Source organism: Bos taurus, chromosome 4 (assembly GCF_002263795.3).
Source record: "Bos taurus isolate L1 Dominette 01449 registration number 42190680 breed Hereford chromosome 4, ARS-UCD2.0, whole genome shotgun sequence".
NCBI classification, from domain to species: domain Eukaryota; kingdom Metazoa; phylum Chordata; class Mammalia; order Artiodactyla; family Bovidae; genus Bos; species Bos taurus.
In genome coordinates this window covers 103767263-103791354 of record NC_037331.1, presented here as the reverse complement: position 1 = coordinate 103791354, position 24092 = coordinate 103767263, and the positions used below count along the sequence as shown (strand labels likewise).

At 44.3% G+C, this 24092-nt stretch overlaps 1 protein-coding gene across 14 annotated transcripts in view; it reads left to right on the top strand.

The window, feature by feature from the left end:
* SLC37A3 (solute carrier family 37 member 3) overlaps window positions 1–24092 on the top strand; it is a 69422-nt gene that overhangs the window by 5432 nt on the left and 39898 nt on the right. For 10 of the 14 annotated variants that reach the window (XR_009494119.1, XR_003034229.2, XR_009494118.1 and 7 more), the window contains exons 1-4: window positions 4354–4471; window positions 12103–12263; window positions 13630–13741; window positions 22460–22552. Coding sequence is in view for 8 of the 14 variants with exons in the window: in XM_010804538.4 (XP_010802840.1) it covers window positions 12175–12263; window positions 13630–13741; window positions 22460–22552 (294 nt within the window). In the remaining 6 variants the exon portion in view is untranslated. 14 annotated transcript variants of the gene reach the window in all.

Here is a 24092-nt window from a genome sequence, read left to right as displayed (position 1 = left end):
AAAGGGTTTCCAGATCTATTAAAAAAAAAAAGAATACTGGAGTGGGTTGCCGTGCCCTCTTACAGGGAACCTTCCCAACCCACGGATCAAACCCACATCTCTTGCATCTCCTGCATTGGCAGGTGGGTTCTTTACCACTAGCGCCACCTTAAGCCCCATATATGTGTATACACACACATATATTTCACAATGTATACATTTTACCATTTTAACTATTTTTAAGTGTGTTGTCCAATGGTATTAAATATAGTTACATTGTTGTGCAGCCATTACCACCATCCATCTCCAGAACGTTTTCATATCTCCAACTGAAACTATATCCGTTAAACAACTCCTTACTCCCTCCCCCCAGCCCTTGGTAACCACTATTCTACTTTCTGTCTCACTGGATGTGATTACCCTAGGTACTTCACACAAGTGGAATCACACAGTATCTGTCCTTTTGTATGTGGCTTATTTCACTTAGCATAATGTTCCCAGGGCTCATCCACGTTGTAACATGTGTCACAGTTTCTTTCCTTTTCAAGGTTGAATAATCATCCAAAATTTGTTTTTTACAGTAAATGTGAAACATCTGATGGATTTATTGTTGCTCACCATGGTATCACATGGTATCATAGAGCCACACCCTCTGGGGACTGTGGAGCAAACTACCTCTAGCATTGTGTAAGTTCAGTTAAGTTCAGTTCAGTCTCTCAGTCATGTCTGACTCTTTGTGATCCCATGAATTGCAGCATGCCAGGCCTCCCTGTCCATCACCAACTCCCGGAATTCACTCAAATTCATGTCCATCGAGTCGGTGATGCCATCCAGCCATCTCATCCTCTGTTGTTCCCTTTTCCTCCTGCCCCCAGTCCCTCCCAGCATCAGAGTCTTTTCCAATGAGTCAACTCTTCGCATGAAGTGGCCAAAGTATTGTGTAAGGCAGTTACAAATGAAAAATAAGAGACAATTCTCCTTGTGGAAAATAAGGAAAGAGGACCTCCTCCTTTTTCTTTCAAAATTTCATTCTTTGTCCTTTTCAAATATATGTGAAAATGAAAGTCACTCAGTCCTGTCTGACTCTTTGCAGCCCCATGGACTGTAGCCTTCCAGCCTCCTCTGTCCATGAAATTCTCCAGGCCAGAATACTGGAGTGGGTTGCTGTTCCCTTCTCCAGGGGATCTTCCCAACCCAGCGATTGAACCCAGGTCAGTCAAATGTATGTACATCTGTATAATGGCTAAACAATCTCTGCCAGCCTCACAACTCTGGAAAGTTTCCTCCAGGACCTGGCAGCCATCTTTTGAAATACAAATATCCAGGGAGATATCACCCCCAACTCCCAGTTCTTATGGGAGGAACTAAGTTCCTAAGTTTTCCATGGGAGCCTTGCTCCAGTTTGCAAAACCATATCCTGTCCTAAAGGTGCGACAAATTTGTTTCTTCTCTGGATAGACCAGTACAGATGGTCTTCCCAATGACTGTGATGAAACTGGAAGAACTATGTGTGACATAAGGTCCTGTTGAGTCCTCTTGAAACCATGTAACTCAGATTGTGACTTGAACCCATGGTTTTTTAACTCAAAAAACTAAAATCATGGCATCCAGTCCCATCACTTCATGGAAAATAGATGGGGGGAAAGTGGAGACAGTGGAAGATTTTATTTTCTTGGGTTCCAAAATCACTGTGGATGGTGACTGCAGTCATGAAGCTAAAAGATGCTTGCTCCCTGAAAGAAAAGTTATGACAAGCCTAAACAGTGTATTAAAAAGCAGAGACATCACTTTGCTGACAAAGGTCCGTCTAGTCAAAGTTATGGTTTTTCTAGAAGTCATGTATGAGTGTAAGAGTTAGACCATAAAGAAGGCTGAATGATGAAGAATCGATGCTTTTGAATTGTGAGTCCCTTGGACAGCAAGTAGTCATGTACGGATGTGAGAGTTGGACCATGAATAAAGCTGAGCACTGAAGAATTGATTCTTTTGAACTGTGGTGTTGGAGAAGACTCTTGAGAGTCTCTTGGACTGCAAGGAGATCAAACCAGGAAATCAACCTGACTATTCATTGGAAGGACTGATGCAGGAGCTGAAGCTCCAATACTTTAGCCGACTGATGTGAAGAACTGACTCACTGGAAAAGACCCTGATGCTGGGAAAGATTGAAGGCAGGAGGCGAAGGGGACGACAGAGGATGAGATGGTTGGATGGCATCACCGACTGGATGGACATGAGTTTGAGTAAGCTCCGGGAGTTGGCGATGGACAGGAAAACCTGGCATGCTGCAGTCCATGGGCTCGCAAAAAGGTGGACACGACTGAGTGACTGACTGAACTGGAGAGCAAGGAGATCAAGCCAGTCAATCCTAAAGGAAATCAACCCTGAATATTCACTGGAAGGACTGATGATGAAGCTGAAGCGCCATTACTTTGGCCACCTGATGTGAAGAGCCGACTCATTGGGAAAGTCGCTGATGCTGGGAAAGTTGAGGGAAGGAGGGTGACAGAAAATGAGATGGTTGAATGGCTTTACTGACTCTGGACATGAGTTAACCGTGGCATGTTGCAGTTATGGGGTTGCGAAGAGTCGGACATGACAGCAACTGAGCAACAGCAGCAACAACAACACATGCCTGGTCTCAGGACTTAATAAAGGTCAGGTTCTTGATGTCTTATTGCAGAAAGAATTTAGTGAGAGACAAAGTAATAGGTAAGGAGAGGATTTATTTAGACAGAAACACTCCACAGAGTGTGGGCCATTTTAGAAGGTGAGAGGCCCTGAAATATTGTGTGGTTAGTTTTTAACAGGCTGGGTAATTTCAAAGGATAATGAGTGGGAGGATTATTCCAGCTGCTTCAGGGGAATGGGCAGGGATATCCATGAATTGGACTACTACTCACCTTTTGGTCTCTAAGGTTGAACTTAGAACTGTCGTGGTGACTGTGCGTGTCATCATTTAGTGTGCTGATGTGTTACTGAGGCTCAAAGTCTGTTGCTGTAGTTTAGTCACTAAGTTGTGTCCATGTCTGCCTTTTTGCAGCCTCATGGATTTCAGTTTGTCAGGCTCCCTGTCCTTCACGGTCTCCTGGAGTTTGCTCAAACTCAGGGCACCTGTGTGTGTGTGTATGTGTGTGAGTCTGTCATTTAGCATGCTGATGTGTTACAATGAGCATATACTGAGGCACAAGGTCTAATGGAAGCCAACTCCTCTGCTATCTTGAACCTATTTGGTTCTAATCAGTTCATGTCATGTCCTTGGGCTATGTCACTCTTTTGAAGGATGTGCCCTACCCCCTTCCCTCCTGTTTCACTCTCACTTGAGGACTAGTACGGTGAGGGTAGAGTCTGCTTGGCTATGTAAAGGAAGGTTCCTTTCTGCCTTTGCAACCTCTTAGCATCGCAGAAGTCACATCTGTGCATCACAGTCTGATTCAAAGCTTAATCAATAATACAATTTTTCTTAATCTGCTCTTTGTGAAATGGTTTTCTGAGTTGGAAGACTTGGGGGAAAAAAAATTCCCTCACTGTTGAAAGAGAGCCCAGGAGGGCAGAACACCCTTGTTTGATGTTGTGTGTTGTAAGGCCTTTAATTTTTGCTTAAGTCTCAGTCCTGACTATTCATTGGAAGGACTGATGCTGGAGCTGAAGCTCCAATACTTTGGCCACCTGATGTGAAGAACTGACTCATTGAAAAAAAACCCTGATGCTGGGAAACACTGAAGGTGGGAGAAGGGGACGACAGAGGATGAGGTGGTTGGATGGCTTCACCGACTCGATGGACGTGCGTTTGCGTAAGCTCCAGGAGTTGGTGATGGACAGGGAGGCCTGGCGTGCTGCAGTCCATGGGGTTGCAAAGCTTCGGACAGGACTGAGCGACTGAACTGACTGCCAGGATCTTAACATTTTCATTTATTGTTTGAGTGACTGGGGATGCAATGTACAACAGTGAATGATACCAACAGACTATTAGCCCTGTCTTTATCAGCAACTGCATTTAAAAAATATTTAAAAAATCTAAATCTTATGCTCTCATGGCAGGTCAGTGGCACAGAGTGTGAGTCTCAAAACAAAACACAGAATAAAGTTTTTTTTTTGAAAAAAGATGATCTATACATTATTTCTTCGCAGATTGTAAGTTCTCTCTTCGTCCCTGCCTCTTTTTCTAAGAGTCCTGGCCGATGACCGTCCGTCCGCCCCCACTCAGACCCGCCCGGTTCACCCAGGCCTTGCATGGCGGCCGGAAGTTAACTTTCTCCGCTTCTCTCTCTGTTCCCTCCCCTGCGGCCCGCAGGTAAAGAGGCGCGGTCGGACTACAACTCCCAGCATGCCGCGGGCACCCGCGCGTCACGTGAGCGCCCGGAAACCCTGGCCGCCGCGGCCCGGGTGAGGTGGCGGCGGGAGTGGCGGGGTTGCGGGCGAGGTTGAGCAAGCGGAGCGAGCAGAGCGGCCAGCTGGGAACGTGACGACTACTGCGGGTCTCGGGCGAGCGGCGGTGCGTAGGGCCCACGTCCAGAAAGGCGGGAACCTGGCGTGGGGCAGGGGTGGGGGCGCCGCAGGCGAGGGCCGGTCAGAGGGGCTTCGAGGGGGCCGGGGCGGATAGGCAGACGGTGGCCGCCGGTGGGTGTGGCGCGGCAGGCCAGGCCGGCCGCCGCTCGTTCCCTCCACGCTGGGCCTGGGTTCTCGGCGCCCAGGTGCTCCGGAACCTGGCGAGGCCGGCAGGGACAGCAGCGGAGCGGGGCGGGAGGATTGGAGGGCCTCCGGGGAGAGCCTGGCCCGCAGCCCTCGCAGCGGCGCTTGTGCAAGTAAAGGGCTCCTCGTCTAGACCAGCTGAAAGGATCGCTCACAGGTAGGGCGAGGAGGCTTTTGGAAAGGATGTATGGAGGCCAGAGAAGGAGCAGAGTCTTAGCGGAATAACTGGGTTTTGCTTTTTGGCAACAACCGTGGTCTCAGTCAGGAATTTGATCTGGTTGCTTTTTCGTCATTAACTCTATATTCTTCTTTGCCGAATGTGGTCTGTTTAGTCTCACTTTTGACGGGATTTTGGGAATGTGACTGCAGAGCTTTTGGTGTTTCCAGAAATTAGGCGATCGCCTGATAATTTACAGAAATGATTATAGGGAGTTCGTGGGGTTAGCAAAGTCTAACTCTTAATGGCCACAAGCAGAGGAGCAACTAAGCCCATGTGCCACAACTACTGAAGCCCAAGCGCCTAGAGCCTGTGTTCGGCAAAAAGTGAAGCCATTACAAGGAGAAGCTTGTGCACCGCAACTAGAGTGGCCCGTCCCCGCTCCCCGTCCCCCATCACGGCAGCTAGAGAAAGCCTGCACGCAGTAAGGAGACCCAGAGCAATCAAAAATAATAATAATAGAAAAAGATTAAGAGAAAGCTGTCATCTGGACTTCAGATGGCCCCCACACACAGCATGAAAGTTCCAGCTAGAACAGCTTTCTTCAGTGTTTTGATGCCTGAATTATTATTTTTTTTTCCTTTGTTGAATGTTTGCTGTATGGCAGGCGCTATACTTAGAACTCTTTTTAAATGATCTCATGTAAATCCTTCAGTGAGGAAATTGAGACGCAAAGAAGTGAAGTCGAGGGTCTTGGATTCTAGCCGGAACTTTCTTGCTGTTGTGTGGGCCATGTGTGACTTTAGATGACTGTCTTCTCTGAATCTTTTTTTTTATTATTAATTAATTTATTATTTTTGATTGTGCGGGGTCTTCCTAGTTGCTGGCTTTCTCTAGTTGCCTGCAGGCTTTCTCTAGTTGCAGTGATCAGGGGCCACTCTCTAGTTGCGGTGCACAGGCTTCTTGTAATGGCTTCACTTTTTGCCAAGCACGGGCTCTAGGCGCTTGGGCTTCAGTAGCTGTGACACATGGGCTTAGTTACTCCTCTGCATATGGAATCTTCCTGGACTAGGGATCAAACCCATGTTCCCTGCATCGTCAGGTGGATTCTTATCCACTGCTCTACCAGGAAAGTCCTGTTCATCTTTGATTTCAGTCTCTGCATCAGAAAATAACCCCAAAAGGGTACTTTTAGAAGCTCAAAATCAGTGTGGTGAATTGTTGCTGACTAGCAGTGTGCATCGGAGAAGGCAATGGCACCCCACTCCAGTACTCTTGCCTGGAAAATCCCATGGACGGAGGAGCCTGGTAGGCTGCAGTCCATGGGGTCACTAAGAGTCAGACACGACTGAGCGACTTCCCTTTCACTTTTCACTTTCATGCATTGGAGAAGGAAATGGCAACCCACCCCGTGTTCTTGCCTGGAGAATCCCAGGGACGGTGGAGCCTGGTGGGCTGCTGTCTATGGGGTCGCACAGAGTCGGACACGACAAGCGACTTAGCAGCAGCAGCAGCAGCAGCAGCAGCAGTGTGTATTAGTCATTGTGTCAGGTTCCGATTTGTCTTGTTCATCAGTGATAAGGAAATGTCACAGCAGTGATCTTTAACTTGACTGTAAGTCCTTTGTCTCGGAGAGGAAAAGATTTCTATCTTGAAAACTATTGTTTTTGGAATATGTTCAGAATAGGTAGGAAGAATGTGGTTTGGGGAATGCTGGAATGAGCTGAGAGAATTTTCTAGAAAAGTGACAAGTATTTTACATCTGTGAGTGAGTGAAAGTTGCTCAGTCGTGTTCGACTCTTTGCGACCCAGTAGACTATACAGTCCATGGAATCCTCCAGGCCAGAATACTGGAGTGAGTAGCCTTTCCCTTCTCCAGGGGATCTTCCCAACCCAGGGATTGAACCCAGGTCTCCCATGTTGCAGGCAGATTCTTTACCAGCTGAGCCACAAGGGAAGCCCAAAAATACTGGAGTGGGTAGCCTATTCCTCCTTCTTTTTTTTTTTTTTCCCTCATTGCATTCATGCGCAATTTTAATTCAATTCTTGGAACACCCAAGTAGGTGAGTCAGTGACAATGTTTAACAGTGGATCTTCCCTACTCAGGAATCGAACCGGGGTCTCCTGCATTGCAGGCGGATTCTTTACCAACTACATCTGTGGTAAGGAACAATTTGAGAAGAGAGAAAAATTACAGGAAGGCGTGTGTGTGTGCGCGTGCTAGATGTAAAATAGTGAAACCTTACAGGAGGCTGTTGCATTAGACTTGATGGAAGAGGTGGGTGGTTGATTTTGGTAGCGGCGTGGGGATGGATAGAAGAGGATGGATTGGGGATGAACTTTGGAGGTGAAAAGGATGGATTTAGCAATGGGTAGGATGCAGAAGCTGAGAGGTAGGGAGGAATGAGGGCTCTGTGCTCGTTGCCTTGGTGGTACCACCTTCTGAGGACAGGTGAGGGACAGGTTTAGAGGGAGACAGTGAAAAATTGTGTTGTAGCTCCAAGGATGGCCAGGTGGTCAGTTGGCTGTCGTGTTGGAGCCCTGCAGGGTCTGGGTTAGAGCTGGTGCTCTGGGAGTCGTTGGTAGAAAGCCGTGGTACCAGATGACGGGGAGACAGAGGTTGGAAGTTAACCGAGAGCCGTGTAAATGGTTATCTTACAGGCTGAGAAAGCAGGTCATTAGGGAAGTGAAGACTTGCTGGGCAGTGTTGCATGCCCTTTGAGGTTTGTGGTTTTGAATCTAAAAAGCAAAACCAGCCTGCTCGTGTGATTTTTCTTTGGCAAAACTCCACCACTTAGGCGCAGAGGAGGAGGCCAGAGGCAAGCAAGGAAAAAAGGCTCATAAGGCAGATAAGCCTAGATTCTAAGTTGGGAAAGAAGAGGAGGAGGGTCATGGATGAAAACACAGGGAGGTGACCGAGTTGGGAGCTTGCCGAGGTAAAATGACTGTTCGAGTGGAGAGTTTGAAGTAGGCAGTTTTCTGGAAGGAAGGAAAGTTGGATGTTTGAAATCCAGTTTGGGAGGTGAAAAGGCAGACATGGCTCAGACGGTAAAGAATCTGCCTGCACTGTGGGAGACCCAGGTTCGATCCCTGGGTCCGGAAGATCCTCTGGAGAAGGAAATGGCAACCCACTCCAGGATTCTTGCCTGGAGAATACTGGATGCACTCAGTGCTGACTGGTTGATGCACTTACTGTTTCCTGGAAACTGGCTGGGTTTTGACCACGGAGTGGGTTTTTCTTGTGCAATAGATGAAAAGGTTGGTGGGGAAGAGGCCAGGGGACTGGGGGGTTATCCCCTTGGGTGTTGACAAGAGACAGAACGGGGGACGGTGAGAGAGCAGGGGACAAGAGCTGGGAGGGGCAGTGGGCAGCAAGGCCCAGGAGCTTCAGAGAAGCTGGACTTTCGCCAGGAGGAAAAGAGGTTGTGAGAAGTAAGACTGCTTCTCCCTGAAAGCCCCCGGGGGAAGTGGTGTTATCTAGGGGCAAGCAGGAGTCCACCAGGGTAAGTAAGAAAGGCAGGAACTTGCAAAACAGGGTCCTGATATACAGAACTTGATTAACCACTTCTGTCCATTTCCAGAGAGCATTTCCTTCCTGCAGCGGGTGGGGTGGCTGGGCGAGGTTGGGTCTGATGAGATGGAGGTGACAAGTAATCACCTTTTTTGCCTTTTTTTTCTGCCTTTCCTCTTTGCAGTCTGTTTCCCCCCAAGAAAACTTTAATCTTAGTATATTTGAGTTGGAATGGATTCTAAATATGTGTGGAACGTGAAATTTGTGGAATGTCTTATATTCCAAGGCAGTGTTTATAAGGGGGAGATTGCCAGCTCTGCCTGGACATGTCACAGGTGAAGCCATCTTTCATTCAGCCTGGATCACACGATACAGAGTATTCCATCCTGGGAAGCACCTTGTGTGGAAGATCCTGTGGGTCTCCAGAAAGCTTCCTGACAAATCAGATGAGTTAGTGATCTCGATCTTGCCTTGAGAAGTATTATAGAACAGGGCTTGATGGTTCTTTCTGATGGCAAGGACCTAACCTCTTATATGTTTAATTTTTTTAAAGATCATTCTTATTCTCCCATGACATTTGTATATTCAGTATTCATGGATTAAGAAAATACTAAATGACCAGCTTCTATTAATTTAGAAACACTTAAAATGAATTTTGGTTTTATTGATTATAACAACACTTACATACACTTGAAAAATGTTAGATTTGTTCAATCTATACTAAGAGCCAGAAAGAAAATGGTGTAAAAATAGAATGTGCTTGATGGACTCAGACTTGGTAAAAACTCTGTGCTTCCCAAGGGCCCCAGAGCTCACAGATGATCAGAAATCACTTCTGTGATGTAGGGCATATAAGTACAAGGTATTATTAATGATTATAATTACCTGGGACCAGGTGTTATAATAATATTCATTTAAAATGGCTTTCTGCCAACATCAGGTGAATGTTTAAAACTCTTTCCCATTGTAATTATGAAGCATTTTCTCTCCCGTCTCTGTAGCTAAGGAAAAAGTGGTTTGTTTAGGAAGTAAATCTAGGTAGTCTCAAACATCTTAGTAGTCATTTAAAACCACTGGGCTTCCCAGGTGGCTCAGTACGGAAAGAATCCGCCTGCAATGCAGGAGCCTGCTTGCAATGCAGGAGACCTGGGTTTGATCCCTGGGTTGCAAAGATCCCTTGGAGGAGGAAATGGCAGCCCACACCAGGATTCTTTCCAGATGGTAGTCATTTAAAACCATTATTGTTGCTTACAGCCCTGAAATCCTCAACCATTATTGCCGAAGCAACGTAATCAAGGTCTGTTGGAGCATATATTTTTGGAATTATTATCTTGCCTGATTAATTATAGAATTTTGTAACCCACGCCCTTTTCTGAAGTATTCAGTCCAGCGTTTTGAGTTGTGAATGTGTTCAGTTCAAAGAACTAGGATTTGTAAAGAATAGTTAAAGCTTGGAGTTCACTTGGGCATGACATTTAATTTGGGGGATGGAGGTAAATTTAACAGTAACACTAGTAGCTCTTGGGTTTGTCACTTCCTGGAATTATAGACAGAAAGTTCACTTACATTTTTGTGAGTGGAAATTTATAGGCTTACTCGGCTCATAATTTTGTTAACATTTTTCAAGGAGAATGAGTATATGAAATTAGCCACATCTTCCTGTTACGGGATTAACCGTGGGCAAATCAGTGACCGAAATAATTATTTTAATACCTTGCATATGTTGTTTATTGTGGTCTCATAACTCTCAGAAGAGAAAGGCCATTTTTACAAATGACGTATCTGTGAATCAGAGAGACTGACTAGTCCCAAGGCTCACAGCCAGTTGGTGAATCAGCTCTCGTGTTTATATAATTTTAACCACCTCAGCTTTGTACTTTTTAATTGCAAAGTTTCAAGAATGGCCTTTCAACTGGGTCTCTTCAACATTTAAGGTTTTCAGTTCACCTGCCAAGCGGTAGTATAAATTATAATAGAGAACAGGATTATAAATAGCAGGTACAGGCAACACAGCCTTGGGCAAAGTCCTGTGATAAATTGACTTTAGTGTTGGGAGCTCTTGAGTTTATCTCCTACCTTGACTGTTTATAATACAGGATATTTATATGTTTCAAACACAAGATATTTTGTTAATTTTATTTTTTCCTACTGTGCAGATAAGGCATAGAACTTTTCCAACCCTGTGGATGTTTTCCACAGTAAGATACATGTTTATGGTAGAACTTTTAGGGAAGTATATAGAAAACTAAAACTACCCATATTCCTGCTACCCAGAAAGAGCTATATATTCCTTATTTACTTGTAAATATTGTGTAAACCTAGAGTTTGATTCGGAGAAGGCAATGGCACCCCACTCCAGTACTCTTGCCTGGAAAATCCCATGGACAGAGGACCCTGGTAGGCTGCAGTCCGTGGGGTCGTGAAGAGTTGGACCCGACTGGGCGACTTCCCTTTCACTTTTCACTTTCATGCATTGGAGAAGGAAATGGCAACCCACTCTGGTGTTCTTGCCTGGAGAATCCCAGGGACGGGGGAGCTTGGTGGGCTGCCGTCTGTGGGGTCGCACAGAGTTGGACATGAATGAAGCGACTTAGCAGTAGCAGTGGCAGAGTTCGGTTAATTACATTTATATGTCATATGCTGCTTTTTTTCACCTGAAATTTTCTCATGTTATGAAGAAGTCTTAATTGCCTTCCAGTGCAGGGGATGTAGGTTCGATCCTTGGTTGGGAAACTGAGAACCTACGTGCCTTGGAGCAACTCAGCCCACTGGCCCCAACTAGAGAAAGCTTGCGTGTCACAGTGAAGACCCAGCATGGCCAAAAAAAAAAAAAAAGGCTTAATCATCATGTCAAATGATAAAATGATAAAATATTCACTCAGATTAATTCAGCCTCTGTAATTTGTTTAATTGTTCCCATCTTACTACATGCTTAGGTTGTTTCTGCGGACTCACACCTGGAGACATTAAGTTTAGATGCTTGCTTTATGCTTTATTATTGTTGGATGTCAGAGCATGGATGAGACTTCCTGAGAGGGCAGAGGAGAGGTGAGAGGAAGTAGTGGAATGAGATGGCAGAGTGGCCCTGTTTCTTTCCCCTGTTCCTTTGTGACTGACACAGATTTCGTTTCTTCACATAACAAGAAATGACTTTTTGTGAAAACTTCCTTTTGTATAGAGTTGAATGTATCTTGTATTTCTCTAGGAATGGATCCCTGAAAGTTGAATTCTTTTTTTTTTTTTTTTTTGTCAACGGCTCTTGATGAACACGGCCAGATCATCTTCCTGTAAAATGTGTTGATTTTCATTTCTGTCAGCAGTGTATGAGAGTTTAGGATCTTTAGATCTTGAGCTACATTGAACAGTCTTTTTAACTGTACAGACTTTTTTTTTATTACCATAATCGGCATTTCTTATGTTCTAATGAGATTAGAACTTTTGTTTGATAAGTTTAATAGCTGTTTCATTTCTTCTGAGTTGTCTGTTCATTTCCTTTGCTTATTTTCGGGTCTGAGTTAGTGATTTTCCTGTCAGTCTGTGTGAGAGTTCATTCTGTTAGGACGTAATCTTTTGTCCAGGATTTCTTTTTAAAAGACTGGCTAATAGCTATAAAACATAATCATCAATCTGGTTTTCTGGGGTCAACTAATCCATGTGATTTTTTTTTCCCCCCAAGGCCTGATTATATGGTGTTAAGTCTAAATAATTCCATTTTTGGATATATGCCTATTACGAGTAATGTTAATTATGTGTTTTGTCTTTCCAGAAAGAAGAAATGATGTAAACCATTCACTCCCCAGACTTTCAGGTCACGGTGGGAAGGAAGGTCAGGAGGAACATGGCCTGGCCACGTATTTTTCAAAGAGGAGCTCTGCTTTCCCGGTTCAGCCATCATCACATGGTCGTGTTCCTGCTCACCTTCTTCAGGTAAGTGGACCTCGGAAGCTCTGCTCTTGTCGTTGTTCTTGTTTTCCTTTTGAAGGAGCTGTTTATTGCCTGGCAAGATTGGCCTGACTCATGGTCTGCTGTTCTTTGTGAGCTCTAGTATTGTGGTTCTCCATTCTCGCCTGTATTTGGCAATGTTTGAAGACATTTTTAGTTGTCACGCTGGGGGAATGGGTGCTGCTTGTATCTAGTAGGTAGAGACCAGGGATGCTCCTAAACATCTTACTGTGCCTGGGACAGCCCCCCACGGTAGAGAACTTGGGGAGCCCAAAATGTCAGTACGGCTTCCCTGGTGGCTCAGACGGTGAAGAATCTGTGTGCGATGCAGGAGCTGCAGGTTTGATCCCTGGGTTGGGAAGATCCCCTGGAGAAGTGAATGGCTACCCACTCCAGTATTCTTTCCTGGAGAATCCCATGGACAGAGGAGCTTGGCAGGCTACAATCCATGGGGTTGCAAAGAGTCGGACATAAGTGAGCAACTAACACAAAATGTCAGTACGGCTATGATTGAAAAGCCTTGATCTGATATAAAGTCCTTTAATTGTTAAAACCAGGAGCTTGAAAGCAAAGGCTGTGCATTTCCAGGGAGTACTGTGTGCCTCATTGAGTAACAGAGATGGGCGGAGACCTCTGTGAAGAACTTTGGTTACTCTTCTGAGAGCCTGACCAGTCAGCATGACTGAAGAATCGACCGTGTCTGACTCAAGGGCCCTTGGTAGCTCTCGGTAGTGGTCTGTTGATGACATCAGTCTGTTGATGACTTTCTGGTGTTCAGGGCACAGTATTCACAAATTCTGTGACTCAGTGTTTTGATTATTTCTTCTGAATAGATTTTATTTATTATTAATGTTTATTGAAGGCACCACAAATGATAATTTTTTTTCAAGGCAGAAACTAGGAAAATGGTTTTCTAATTATATAAGAGTTAGTAGGTAATTTTAGATACTTGCTTTACAGGAAATCCACTTGTGAGGGGTTGAGGAAAAGACAGGCCTCAAGGAAAAAGCTACTGAATGGCTAGTGTAGGGAGTGGCCGCCAGAGGTTGCTAAAGACTTGACCTTATGGAACTGCAACCATGATTTTAAGGGGTTGGGATCCGTCACATCTCCATCTTGTAGGTCCAGGGACCTGTTACAAGTGAACATGGGGGTTTATATGGAAGAAGACAAGTTAATTGCTTCTTTGCTTAGCGGAGGCTGTTTCAATGGATAGTTCTTATAAAGCGGTACTCTTTGTTTTTTAAAAGAAGAATTCTTAAATTGGATAAAACTTTGCAATACATCTGTGATTTTATTGAATGTGTTTTCTTTTTTATGCATTCAGCTATATTTCCTCTTTTTTTTGTAGTTACTCGTTGCTCCATGCGTCAAGAAAAACATTTAGCAATGTCAAAGTCAGTATCTCTAAACAGTGGACCCCAAGTGCTTTTAACAAGTCAACTGAATTGCTGCCTGTGGAGGTAAGCAGAAGAAAGAGCTGGGATGAATTTAAGAAGGGAACCTTGCCCACCCATAAATTAAGTTCTGTTTTATTTCATTCATCCTTTGGATGACTTACTCTTTCCTGTGGTATAAAATCCAAACTGTTCTGCCTGCTTTCTTAGCTTGCTCTGATTTAGGTCTGTTTTACCATTTCAACCAACTTATTTCTCACTGTTTTGAAATCACACAATTTTGTTTTTCTTATTGTTTAGTGGCTAAGTCATGCCTGACTCTTTGTGACCCCATAGACTGCAGCAAACCAGGCTCCTCTGTTCTCCACTGTCTCTTGGAGTTTTTGCTCAAATTCATGTCCATTGAGTCAGTGATGCCATCTAACCATCTCATCCTCCTCCACCCCCTTCTTTTGCCTTTGGTCTTTCCCAGCATCAGGGTCTTTTCCATGAGTCGGTTCTTTGCATCAGGTGGCCAGTGTTGGAGCTTCGCCTTCAGCGTAAGTCCTTCCAATGAATATTCAGGGTTGATTTCCTTTAGGATTGACTGGTTTGATCTCCTTGCTGTCCAAGGGACTCTCAGGAATCTTCTCCAGCACCACAATTCAAAAGCATCAATTCTTTGGTGCTTAGCCTTCTTTATGGTCCAACTCTCACATCTGTTCATGACTACTGGAAAAACCATAGCTTTAACTCTACAGACCTTTGTTGGCAAAGTGATGTCTCTGCTTTTTAATACACTGTCTAGGTTTGTCATAGCTTTCTTTCCAAGGAGCAAGCATCATGGCTGCAGTCACCATCCTAGTGATTTTGGAGCCTAAGAAAATAAAATCTATCACTACTTCCAATTGAAATGAAGTGAAGTGAAGGTCGCTCAGTCATGTCCGACTCTTCGACCCCATGGACTATACAGTCCATGGAATTCTCCAGGCCACAATACTGGTGTGGGTAGCCTTTCCCCTCTCCAGGGGATCTTCCTGACCCAGGGATTGAACCCAGGTCTCCCACGTTGCAGGCAGATTCTTTACCAGCTGAGCCACAAGGGAAACCCAAGAATACTGGAGCGGGTAACCTATCCCTTTTCCAGGGGATCTTCCCCACCCAGGGATCGAACCCGGGTCTCCTGCGTTGCAGGCAGATTCTTTACCAAGTGAGCTATCAGGGAAGACCACTTTCTCCCCTTCTATTTGCCATCAAGTGATGGGACTGGATGCTAAGATATTAGTTTTTTGAATGTTGAATTTTAAGCCAGCTTTTTCACTCTCCTCTTTCACCCACATCAAGCAGCTCTTTAGTTCCTCTTCACTTTCTTCCATTAGAGTGGTATCATCTGCTTATCTGAGGTTGTTGATATTGTTCCTGGCAATTTTGATTACAGCTTGTGATTCATCCAACCCAGCATTGCGCATGATGTACTCTGCATGAAAGTTAAATAAGCAGAGTGACAGTATACAGCCTTGACATACCCTTTCCCCATTTTGAACCAGTCCATTGTTCTATGTCCAGTTCTAACTGTTGCTTCTTGACCTGCATACAGGTTTCTCAGGAGGCAAGTGAGGTGGTTTGGTATTCTTGTCTCTTTAAGAATTTTCCACAGTTTGTTGTGATCCACACAATCAAAGGCTTTAGCGTAGTCAGTGAAGCAGTAGTAGATGTTTTTCTTGGAATTCCCTTGCTTTCTCCATGATCTAGCTGCTGCTGCTGCTGCTAAGTCGCTTCAGTCGTGTCCGACTCTGTGCCACCCCATAGAGCGCAGCCCACCAGGCTCACCCATCCCTGGGATTCTCCAGGCAAGAACACTGGAGTGGGTTGCCATTTCCTTCTCCAGTGCATGAAGGTGAAAAGTGAAAGTGAAGTCGCTCAGTCATGTCCGACTCTTCGAGACCCAATGGACTGCAGCCCACCAGGCTCCTCTGTCCATGGGATTTTCCAGGCAAGAGTACTGGAGTGGTGCCATTGCTTTCTCCTCCGTGATCTAGCAAATGTTGGCAATTGGATCTGTGGTTTCTCTGCCCTTTCTAAATCAGTTTGTACATCTATAAGTTCTCAGTTTAGGTACTGCTGAAACCTAGCGTGAAGGATTTTTGAGCATAACCTTGCTTACATGTGAAATGAGTACAGTTGTGCAGTAGTTTGAACATTCTTTGACATTACCTTTCTTTGGGATTGGAATTAAAACTGACCTTACCAGTTCTGTGGCCACTGCTGAGCTTTCCAAATTTGCTGGCATATTGAGTGCAGCACTTTAACAGCATCATCTTTTAGGATTTGAAATAGTTCAGCTGTAATTCCATCACCTCCACTAGCTTTGTTCGTAGTGATGCTTCCTAAGGCCCACTTGACTTCGCATTCCAGGAGGTCTGGCTCTAGGTGACTGACCACACAGTCATGGTTATCTGGGTCATGAAGAGCTTTCTTGTATAGTTGTTCTGTGTATTCTTGATTCTATTAGGTCCTTACTGTTTCTGTCCTTTCTCACGCCCATCCTTGCATGAAATGCTCCCTTAATATCTCCAATTTTCTTGAAGAGATCTCTAGTCTTTCCCATTTTATTGTTTTCTTCTGTTTCTTTGCGTTGTTCATTGAATAAGGCTTTCTTATCTCTGCTTGCTATTCTCTGGAACTCTGCATTCAGTTGGGTATATCTTTGCCTTTCTCCCTTGCCTTTCACTTCTCTTCTTTCCTCAGCTATTTGTAAAGCCTCAGATAACCATTTGCCTACTTCCATTTCTTTTTCTTTGGGATGGCTTTGGTCACTGCCTCCTGTACAGTGTTATGAACCTCTGTCCATAGTTCTTAAGGTACTCTGTCTACCAGACCTAATCCCTTGAATCTGTTCATCACCTCCACTGTATAATCAATCATATGAGATTTGATTCAGGTCATACCTGAATGCATAGTGGTTTTCCTTACTTTCTTTAATTTAAGCCTGAATTTTGCAATAAGGAACTCTAGTTCTGAGCCACAGTCAGCTCCAGGTGTTGTTTCTGCCGACCATATAGAACTTCTTCTTAGGCTGCAAAGAATGTAGTCAATCTGATTTTGATATTGACCATGCATTTGGTGATGTCTATGTGTGGAGTTGTCTCTAAGGTTGTTGTGAAAGGGTGTTTGCTGTGATTGTTGTGTTCTCTTGACAAAACTCTGTTAGCCTTTGCCTGCTTCATTTTTGTACTCCAAGGCCAAAGTTACCTGTTATTTCGGATGTCTCTTGATTTCCTACTTTTGCATTCCAATCTGCTGTGATGAAAAGGACATCTTTTTTTTGGTGTTAGTTCTAGAAAGTATTGTAGGTCTTCACAGAACCGGTTAACTTTAGCTTCTTCGGCATCAGTGGTTGGGACATAGACTTGGATTACTGTGATGTTGAATGGTTTGCCTTGGAAAATGAACCAAGATCATTGTGTCATTGTTGAGGTTGCGCCCAAGTACTGAGTTTTGAAGTCTTTTATTGACTATGACTTTTGAAAGGCAAGCTTTTAGGACTAGATGGCTAGATTTCTTGACTGGGGCTTGACTAGTGCTGTGTGCATAGTGAGTACGTTTGATCATTCACTGACGTGTCATTAACCCTAAAGATGAAATGGCTAAGAGAGGTCATGTGCTCTAAACTCTCAGCCAGCATAAAATTCTTTCTTAACCGTCATTGAAAGGTGACCACCCAACTTCAGCTTTAGTTCTTCAGGGTGAAGAAACTCCTTGTTTTCTCAGGTGGACAATTACATTTTTATTTAACTCTCATTATTCACAAGTTCTTTCTTATGCTAAAGAGAGAGTGTTCTCTTTAATTTTGATCTTAGGTTTTATCCTGAGCCTTGTGTACTAAGTTGATTCTTGCTGCCTCTCAAATATTTGCGGAAAATCCGTCTCCCTAAATTTGTCCTGTTTAGGGAGAACATCTGTGCTGCTTCTTCAGCTATAGTTTTGTGATGCCAAGCTCTAAATGTGCTATTTTAGATACAGACTGATCAGTGGATTGATTTAGGCACTACAGTTTTGGTTATACTGCCTTTGTTTTTAAAGTCATTGATTGGGGATCCTCAAGACCACCCTCAGATTTGGTGATTCACTAGAGGGACTCACAGGACTCAGCAAATGACTCAAAACTATGGTTGATTACAGTGAAAGGGTACAGAGCAAAGTCAGCACAGGGAAAACGCATAGGGTCAGGTCTAGAGGAAAGAAGGCAAAACCTTCAAGAGCCCCTCGTGTGTGTGTGCGCACGTGCGCTCAGTCGCTCAGTCATGTCTGACTCTCTGCACCATAGATGTGCTTAATTCTTCCAGCAACAAGTCCTGACACCCCGGTGAGGTATTGTCTATCAGGGAGTCCTGTTGGAGACTTGGTGGCAGGATTTTTATTGGGGCTTGTCATATTGGCATCCTCTGCCTGGCATGTATGAAAATTCCACATTCCCATAAGAAAAGCAAGTGTTCAGCACAAACCATATTATTGGGGCAGGCAGTGCAGCCACAGGGAGCCACTCTTAGCAGGGAATGATGGAAACCTTCCCAAGTCCCAAGGTTCCAGGGGCCAACCTTGCCAGATAGATCTGTTTAAGGATACGAATCAGGTATGCTATGTAACTCTTTCCTGCCAGTAACCAGGTCATGTTGTTAGTGTATGTTGAACTTGCATTAACTTTCCTGCTAAGATATTTATTTACTTACTTATTCTAATTGCTGCTTATTAAAATAGGTTTCATGGGAAACGACCCTGATGCTGGGAAAGATTTCAGGCAGGAGGAGAAGAGGGTGGCAGAGGATGAGATGGTTGGATGGCATCACCAACTCAATGGACATGTTTGAGGAAACTCCTGGTGATAGTGAAGGACAGGGAAGCCTGATGTGCTGCAGTCCACCGAGTCGCAAAGTGTTAGATATGACTTAGCGACTGAACAGCAACAACAAATTTTGATTTGTTCAAACTCTGGATTCAGGAGTTCAGATGGATTGGTTATGTAGAAGTCAGGTTCTGACTTATCTGGGGATCTTTGTATTTCCGTACTTGCCCTGGTGGAGAGCAGTGCCAGCTTTCCATTTCCTTTTAGACTTAAACATCCAGGTTTTTTCTTTCCTGAAGGCTGCTACTGGGAGCAGAGTGGCTAGGCAGTATTTACTTTCACTCCTCCTGTGTTTCTGTGTCTATAACTGTCTTAACTCTAGCTTCCCTCCAAGCCTGCCTTTCTCGTCCAAAATGGAAAGATCCTTAGAACCAGAAGTATGTGTAAAATCTAAAAAATGTTTTGTTTATATATATTATTCAATGTTTCTTAAGTACACTAAATAGCGTCTTCATAAAGTACTTATTATAGCTGTCATGTTTATGTAGAGCTATCTTAGGTGCTTTACAAAAGACGTTAAGCAGACACAGTCTCTGTACCTTGAGACTTTATAATGGATCCCACTGACATGGGCAAACGTTGGAAATAGTAAGAGAACATAATATAAAATCTATGTTTATAGATAATGGAGAGGAAATGGTTGAATCTAATATTTGAGGACAACTTGACTGAAACTTATAAACAGTTTTTTTTAATACAAGAATTTTTTTTTCTATTAAATTAGAAAGTCTTACCACTCCAGACAGCACAGTCCTTCCAGAGTGCAGAGAGTCTAAACTTCTCTCCAGTCTAAAGCAGGATTCAAGGTGCCCTCAGCGTTCCAGCTCAACCTTGAGCACAGATGCTCTTATCAGTTCTCACGGCACCCGATACCAGAGCCCTGAACACACGTCAGCTTCAGCTCATCCTCTGCCCTGCTTCAGGAAGCTCTTTCATGTCAGAAGTTCCCCCGCCCCCACACAGAGCTGTCATTCTGTGATAAACATTCTCGCTTAGGAAACCCACACGGTGACCTTTAGTGCTTCCAGGAAGTGTCCCAAGGCGTAGCAATCATTGTAGCTCAATACAGGCCCTCCCCCACAAGAAGAGCAAGAAGAGCCTCCATCCGCGCAGGAGAGGAGCAAGAAGAGCCTCCATCCGCGCAGGCCTCTACAGGCCGGCCCTCCACACGGCAGCTGTGCACAGGTGCCGGCCAGCGTGAGACTGGCAACTTAAAGTCACTCTGTCGGTGACTTTCAGGCTCATTTCCTTCTCTTCTGAGGAAATATCTGCCAGTAAACAAATCTGAATAACTAGAGTTCGTCTGTCAGTCCCTCTTACAAGCAAAAATGACCTTTCAACTTGCGACCCACACAGTTTTCCTCAAGATAGTTATCTTCTCGCCTGTTAGTATAGTTGTCTTGATCGGAGCTGCATTATTGATGTAAACTTTCTTCACTAGCCTTCTTTCTTTCATCCTGTTTTCTGAATCTTTTTGTACATCCTGCTTTTTTTCTTTTAGTTTTGGGATTTGTTTGCACTTGTGAAGGAGGCAGTCACTAGTATCTTCAGCTGAATTCTGGCAGTGAAGCAGAAAAAAGCCATTTAAAATCTGTCCGTTTTTGTGACAGCCACACCTGCCGGGAATTTTCGGTGGCTTCTCATGAGAGTGAAGAAAAAACCCTTGAAACCTGGAGCAGCTGCTCGGATGTGAGCTCTGGCTCACGTTGGCTTGTGCCCCACAGGGGTTCATCCTGGGTCCTGTTGAGCCTGGATGGGATCAGGAGTCAGAGCTTGTGGCTCGAGGGAAAGATAGTGAGGTAACTCTCATTGGAAGTATTTAGGGCCCCAAATTGTCACCCTGACGTACTGATGGGTCTCAGTTGTGAGTGTCTCTTCTGCTCCTGAAAGCAGAGTGTGAGTGTTAAGGTATCAATGACAAGACAGATGGCACAAGCCACACAGAAATGAGTCACTGGACTGCTATCACAGTTTATATATTCTCTTGACAATTTGAGGAGTTTTTTTTCTGTGAAGCGATGATGTATTTTCAAAGTTGCTGCTTGTGGTTTTTCTCTTTAATATTCTTTTTTTTTTTTTTTAAATCATTTTATTTAGTGAGCTATTTTGTCTTTGGCTGTGCTAGGCCTTTGCTTCTGTGCTAGCGTTTTCTTTAGTCGTGGAGAGCAGGGGCTACTCTGTAGTTGCAGGGCACAGTCTTCTCACTGCAGTGGCTTCTCTAGTTGCAGAGCACGTCGCGGCTCTAGGCTCTCAGGCTTCAGTGGCTGCGGCACGTGGGCTCGCTAGTTGTGGCTCGCAGGCTGTAGAGCACAGGCTCAGTAGTCGTGGCACACGGCATGTGGGGTCTTCCTGGATCAGAGATTGAACCCATGTCTCCTACACTGGCAAACAGATTCTTTACCACTGAGCCACTGGGGAAGGTCCTCTTCTTAATATTCTGAAGTCAGAAAGTTTTCTGTTTTACAAGATTTTTTTTTTTTGATGTGGGCCACTTTTACAGTCTTTATTGAATTTGTTACAATATTGCTTCTGGTTTACGTTTTGGCTTTTTAGCCTGCTTATGGGGTCTTAGCTCCCTGAACAAGGATCGAATCCTCACCCTCTGCATTGGAAGGCAAAGTCTTAACCCTGGACTACCAGGGAGATCCCCAAATTTTCTTTCCTATAATAACCTATCTGAGAAACCATTTAGTACAACTCCTTGATTTGGAGATCCCAATGAGCTATGAGTTTGTATTTATAGAGACTTACTGTTTCAGAAATTAAAACCAAGAAATTAAAAAAATACATTGGTTTTAAGTTATTTAAAAATGAACTAAGTAACCCATAACATGTTAATAACATAAATAACATTTTACGAGAAATGACTTTTTCAAAACAACAAAAAGAATCACTTGCTAAGGAGAGTGACACTGACTTATATTTTTGCAAATCTCTTCATGTCTGACTTAATAGAAGACAATGGATTTTCATGTCTGCTTCTGAATTCAATCTCTTGTAGCAGGATCCTTTGAAGGGTATAAAGAGAGTTTGGCTTTCAGAGATACATAGTGGAAAGGGGAGAAGTATTTTAATAGCCTTTTTAGTTAATTGTGGATATTTGTCTTTGATACTATACCAGAATTTGACAAGAGGCAATTTCTTAAAGGTTAGTGACAATGTGGAGTCTGAAACTATATTAATTAACTTTTTTATCCTCTTACATTAAGATCCATTTGTCTGTCTTGTCCTTTGAATGGGTCTTGGAAGTGACAGGCTCATTTCATTCTTTTTGGAGGAAATATCTGCCAGAAACCCAAATCTGAATAACTAGCCTTTGTCTGTCAGTCACTCTTTCAAGGAAAAATGACATTCCAGCCTGCAACTCACAGTTTTCTCAAAACAGATGTCTTTCTTTGGTGTGCTGGGTGCCAGATGCATATTTTCTACTTAATGGCACAGATTATTTAAAAAACAGGGGAGTGGGGACTTGGGCCAGATTTAATAAGATTAATAATTTTTAATGCTTGACAGATATTTACTGAGTGTCTAGTATGTGCCGAGGACCTTCTTCAGTGAAGTTGCCCCTTTTTGGGAACTGTGAGGCAGTAAAAGATACAGGGCTTAATAGTATAGTTTGGTGTAACTGCCTCCATCCATACTCAGGCACAGGAGTTTTATCCACCACTGCTTTTGCACTATCAGTGGAACAGTTAAAAGGGAAGAAGCAGATAGCATTTTAGTGTTACTATGCAAATCGTTGTGGCCTCATGGACCTGTTTGCGTATGGGTTTCCTCAGGTACAGAGTGCTGATTTGCTCTTCTCAACCTCCTCAGGTTTCCGTGAGGGTGGGCGGAGGTGGTTCCAGAAGGTGCTTTGGCCCAGTGAGTCTTAACAGGTTCTTGTTGTTGTGTGACCGCAGATTTGGAGCAGCAACCATTTGTTTCCCAGTGCAGAGGAAGCCACTCTTTTCCTCGGAATGCTGGATACCATTTTCCTCTTCTCCTATGCTGTGGTAAGTTTTAGAATGCTAGGCTTTTCTGTGGAGGAAAGACGTAAATGACTCCCCTTCTTCTCAAGTTGGTGAGGGATTTTGAATGTGCTTACTGAGGAGAGCTCAGTTTCCCTGGAGTTTATATTTTGTGTCCTTCCCGTCCATCCATGTATCCATCCATCTATCCATCCGTCCATCCATGTGACAGATATTTTGAGAGTGCCTAGTGTATGCCTTGTAGTTTTCTCGTTGAGGGGAATTCCTCAGTGAGCAGCACAGGAAAACTCCCGACCTTTAAAAACTTCTGTTCTTGACTGGGAACTAAGAGAGACAAGCAGTAATACAATGCCATAAGGAAGGACATTACTGAGTGTGTTCAAAGGTGTAAATGCTGTGGAGTAGAACCAGGCAGGGAGTGAGTTTGTCCCGTAGGTAGGATGGCCAGGAAGGACCTCGAGAAGAGCAGAGACGTGAGTGTAGGTAGAGATTTCAGAGCCCTTGGCATATAGATGTTTTTTTTCAAGATTGGATGAAAATCATCAAGAGAGTTGATGAAGACAGGGAAGAGAGCACAGGGAGAGTTGATGAGGTGCGAAGACTGAGCTGGGCCCCAAGAAAGGGGTTCCCGCATTTCCAGCTGGGGAAGACGAGGGATGGGGTGGGGAGGCTGGAAGGGAGCAGGAGAACCGCAAGATGGTGGCCGGGCCAGCTCTGACTGAGGTAGTGCCTGGGATCGGGCAGCTGGAGTCCCTGGCTGGTCATCAGGAACATCTGGTGGCTGCAGAGGTGGCTTGCTGGTAAAGAACCCGCCTGTCAAGCAGGAGATGAGGGTTCGATCCTTGGGTGGGGAAGATGCCCTGGAGAAGGAAGTGGCAACCTACTCCAGTATTCTTGCCTGAAAATCTCGTGGACAGGGGAGCCTGGCAGGCTACAGTCCATGGGGTCACCAAGAGTCAGACATGACTGAGCAACTAAACAGCAGCAGCCGTGCATGTGATGTGAAATCCTGGGTGAAAGCCCGAACGTCATCTGCACGTGCTTATTTGGGTGATTATTAGAATGTCACTTCTGGGAAGAGGAAACTTAGAGACACACACAGTTGGAGCAGATGTTGGATCATTCAGCCCACCCTTTTCGGTACAGAATCCCATCCAGTGGTGCTTCTCCTTCAGCCTTTGAGGAAGTATTAGAGGAAGTCTTGTGGTCTCATGGTGGCTCACTGCTAGCAAGTAGCTATGATACTCAGTATCAAAATGGACTTTAACTTTTTTTGGATCGTTTCCTTATCTATTGAGTTATGATGATAATATAGTTGTCTATAGGATTAAATAGGTTTAGGAGATAAAAGATAGGTGCCATGAAAAATCAGTGATCTGGATTTCTCTGGCTGTCCAGCATTTAAGACTCTGTGCTTCTAGTACAGGGGATGGGGATTTGATCCCCATCTAACACCTACTGTGTGGTGCAGCAAAATTAAAAAAAAATTAGGGATCATAGCTTTTTATATTGAACTGCATTTCGTTCTGTAACTTCCAGGTATTGTCTGGGCATTTGGAGCAGT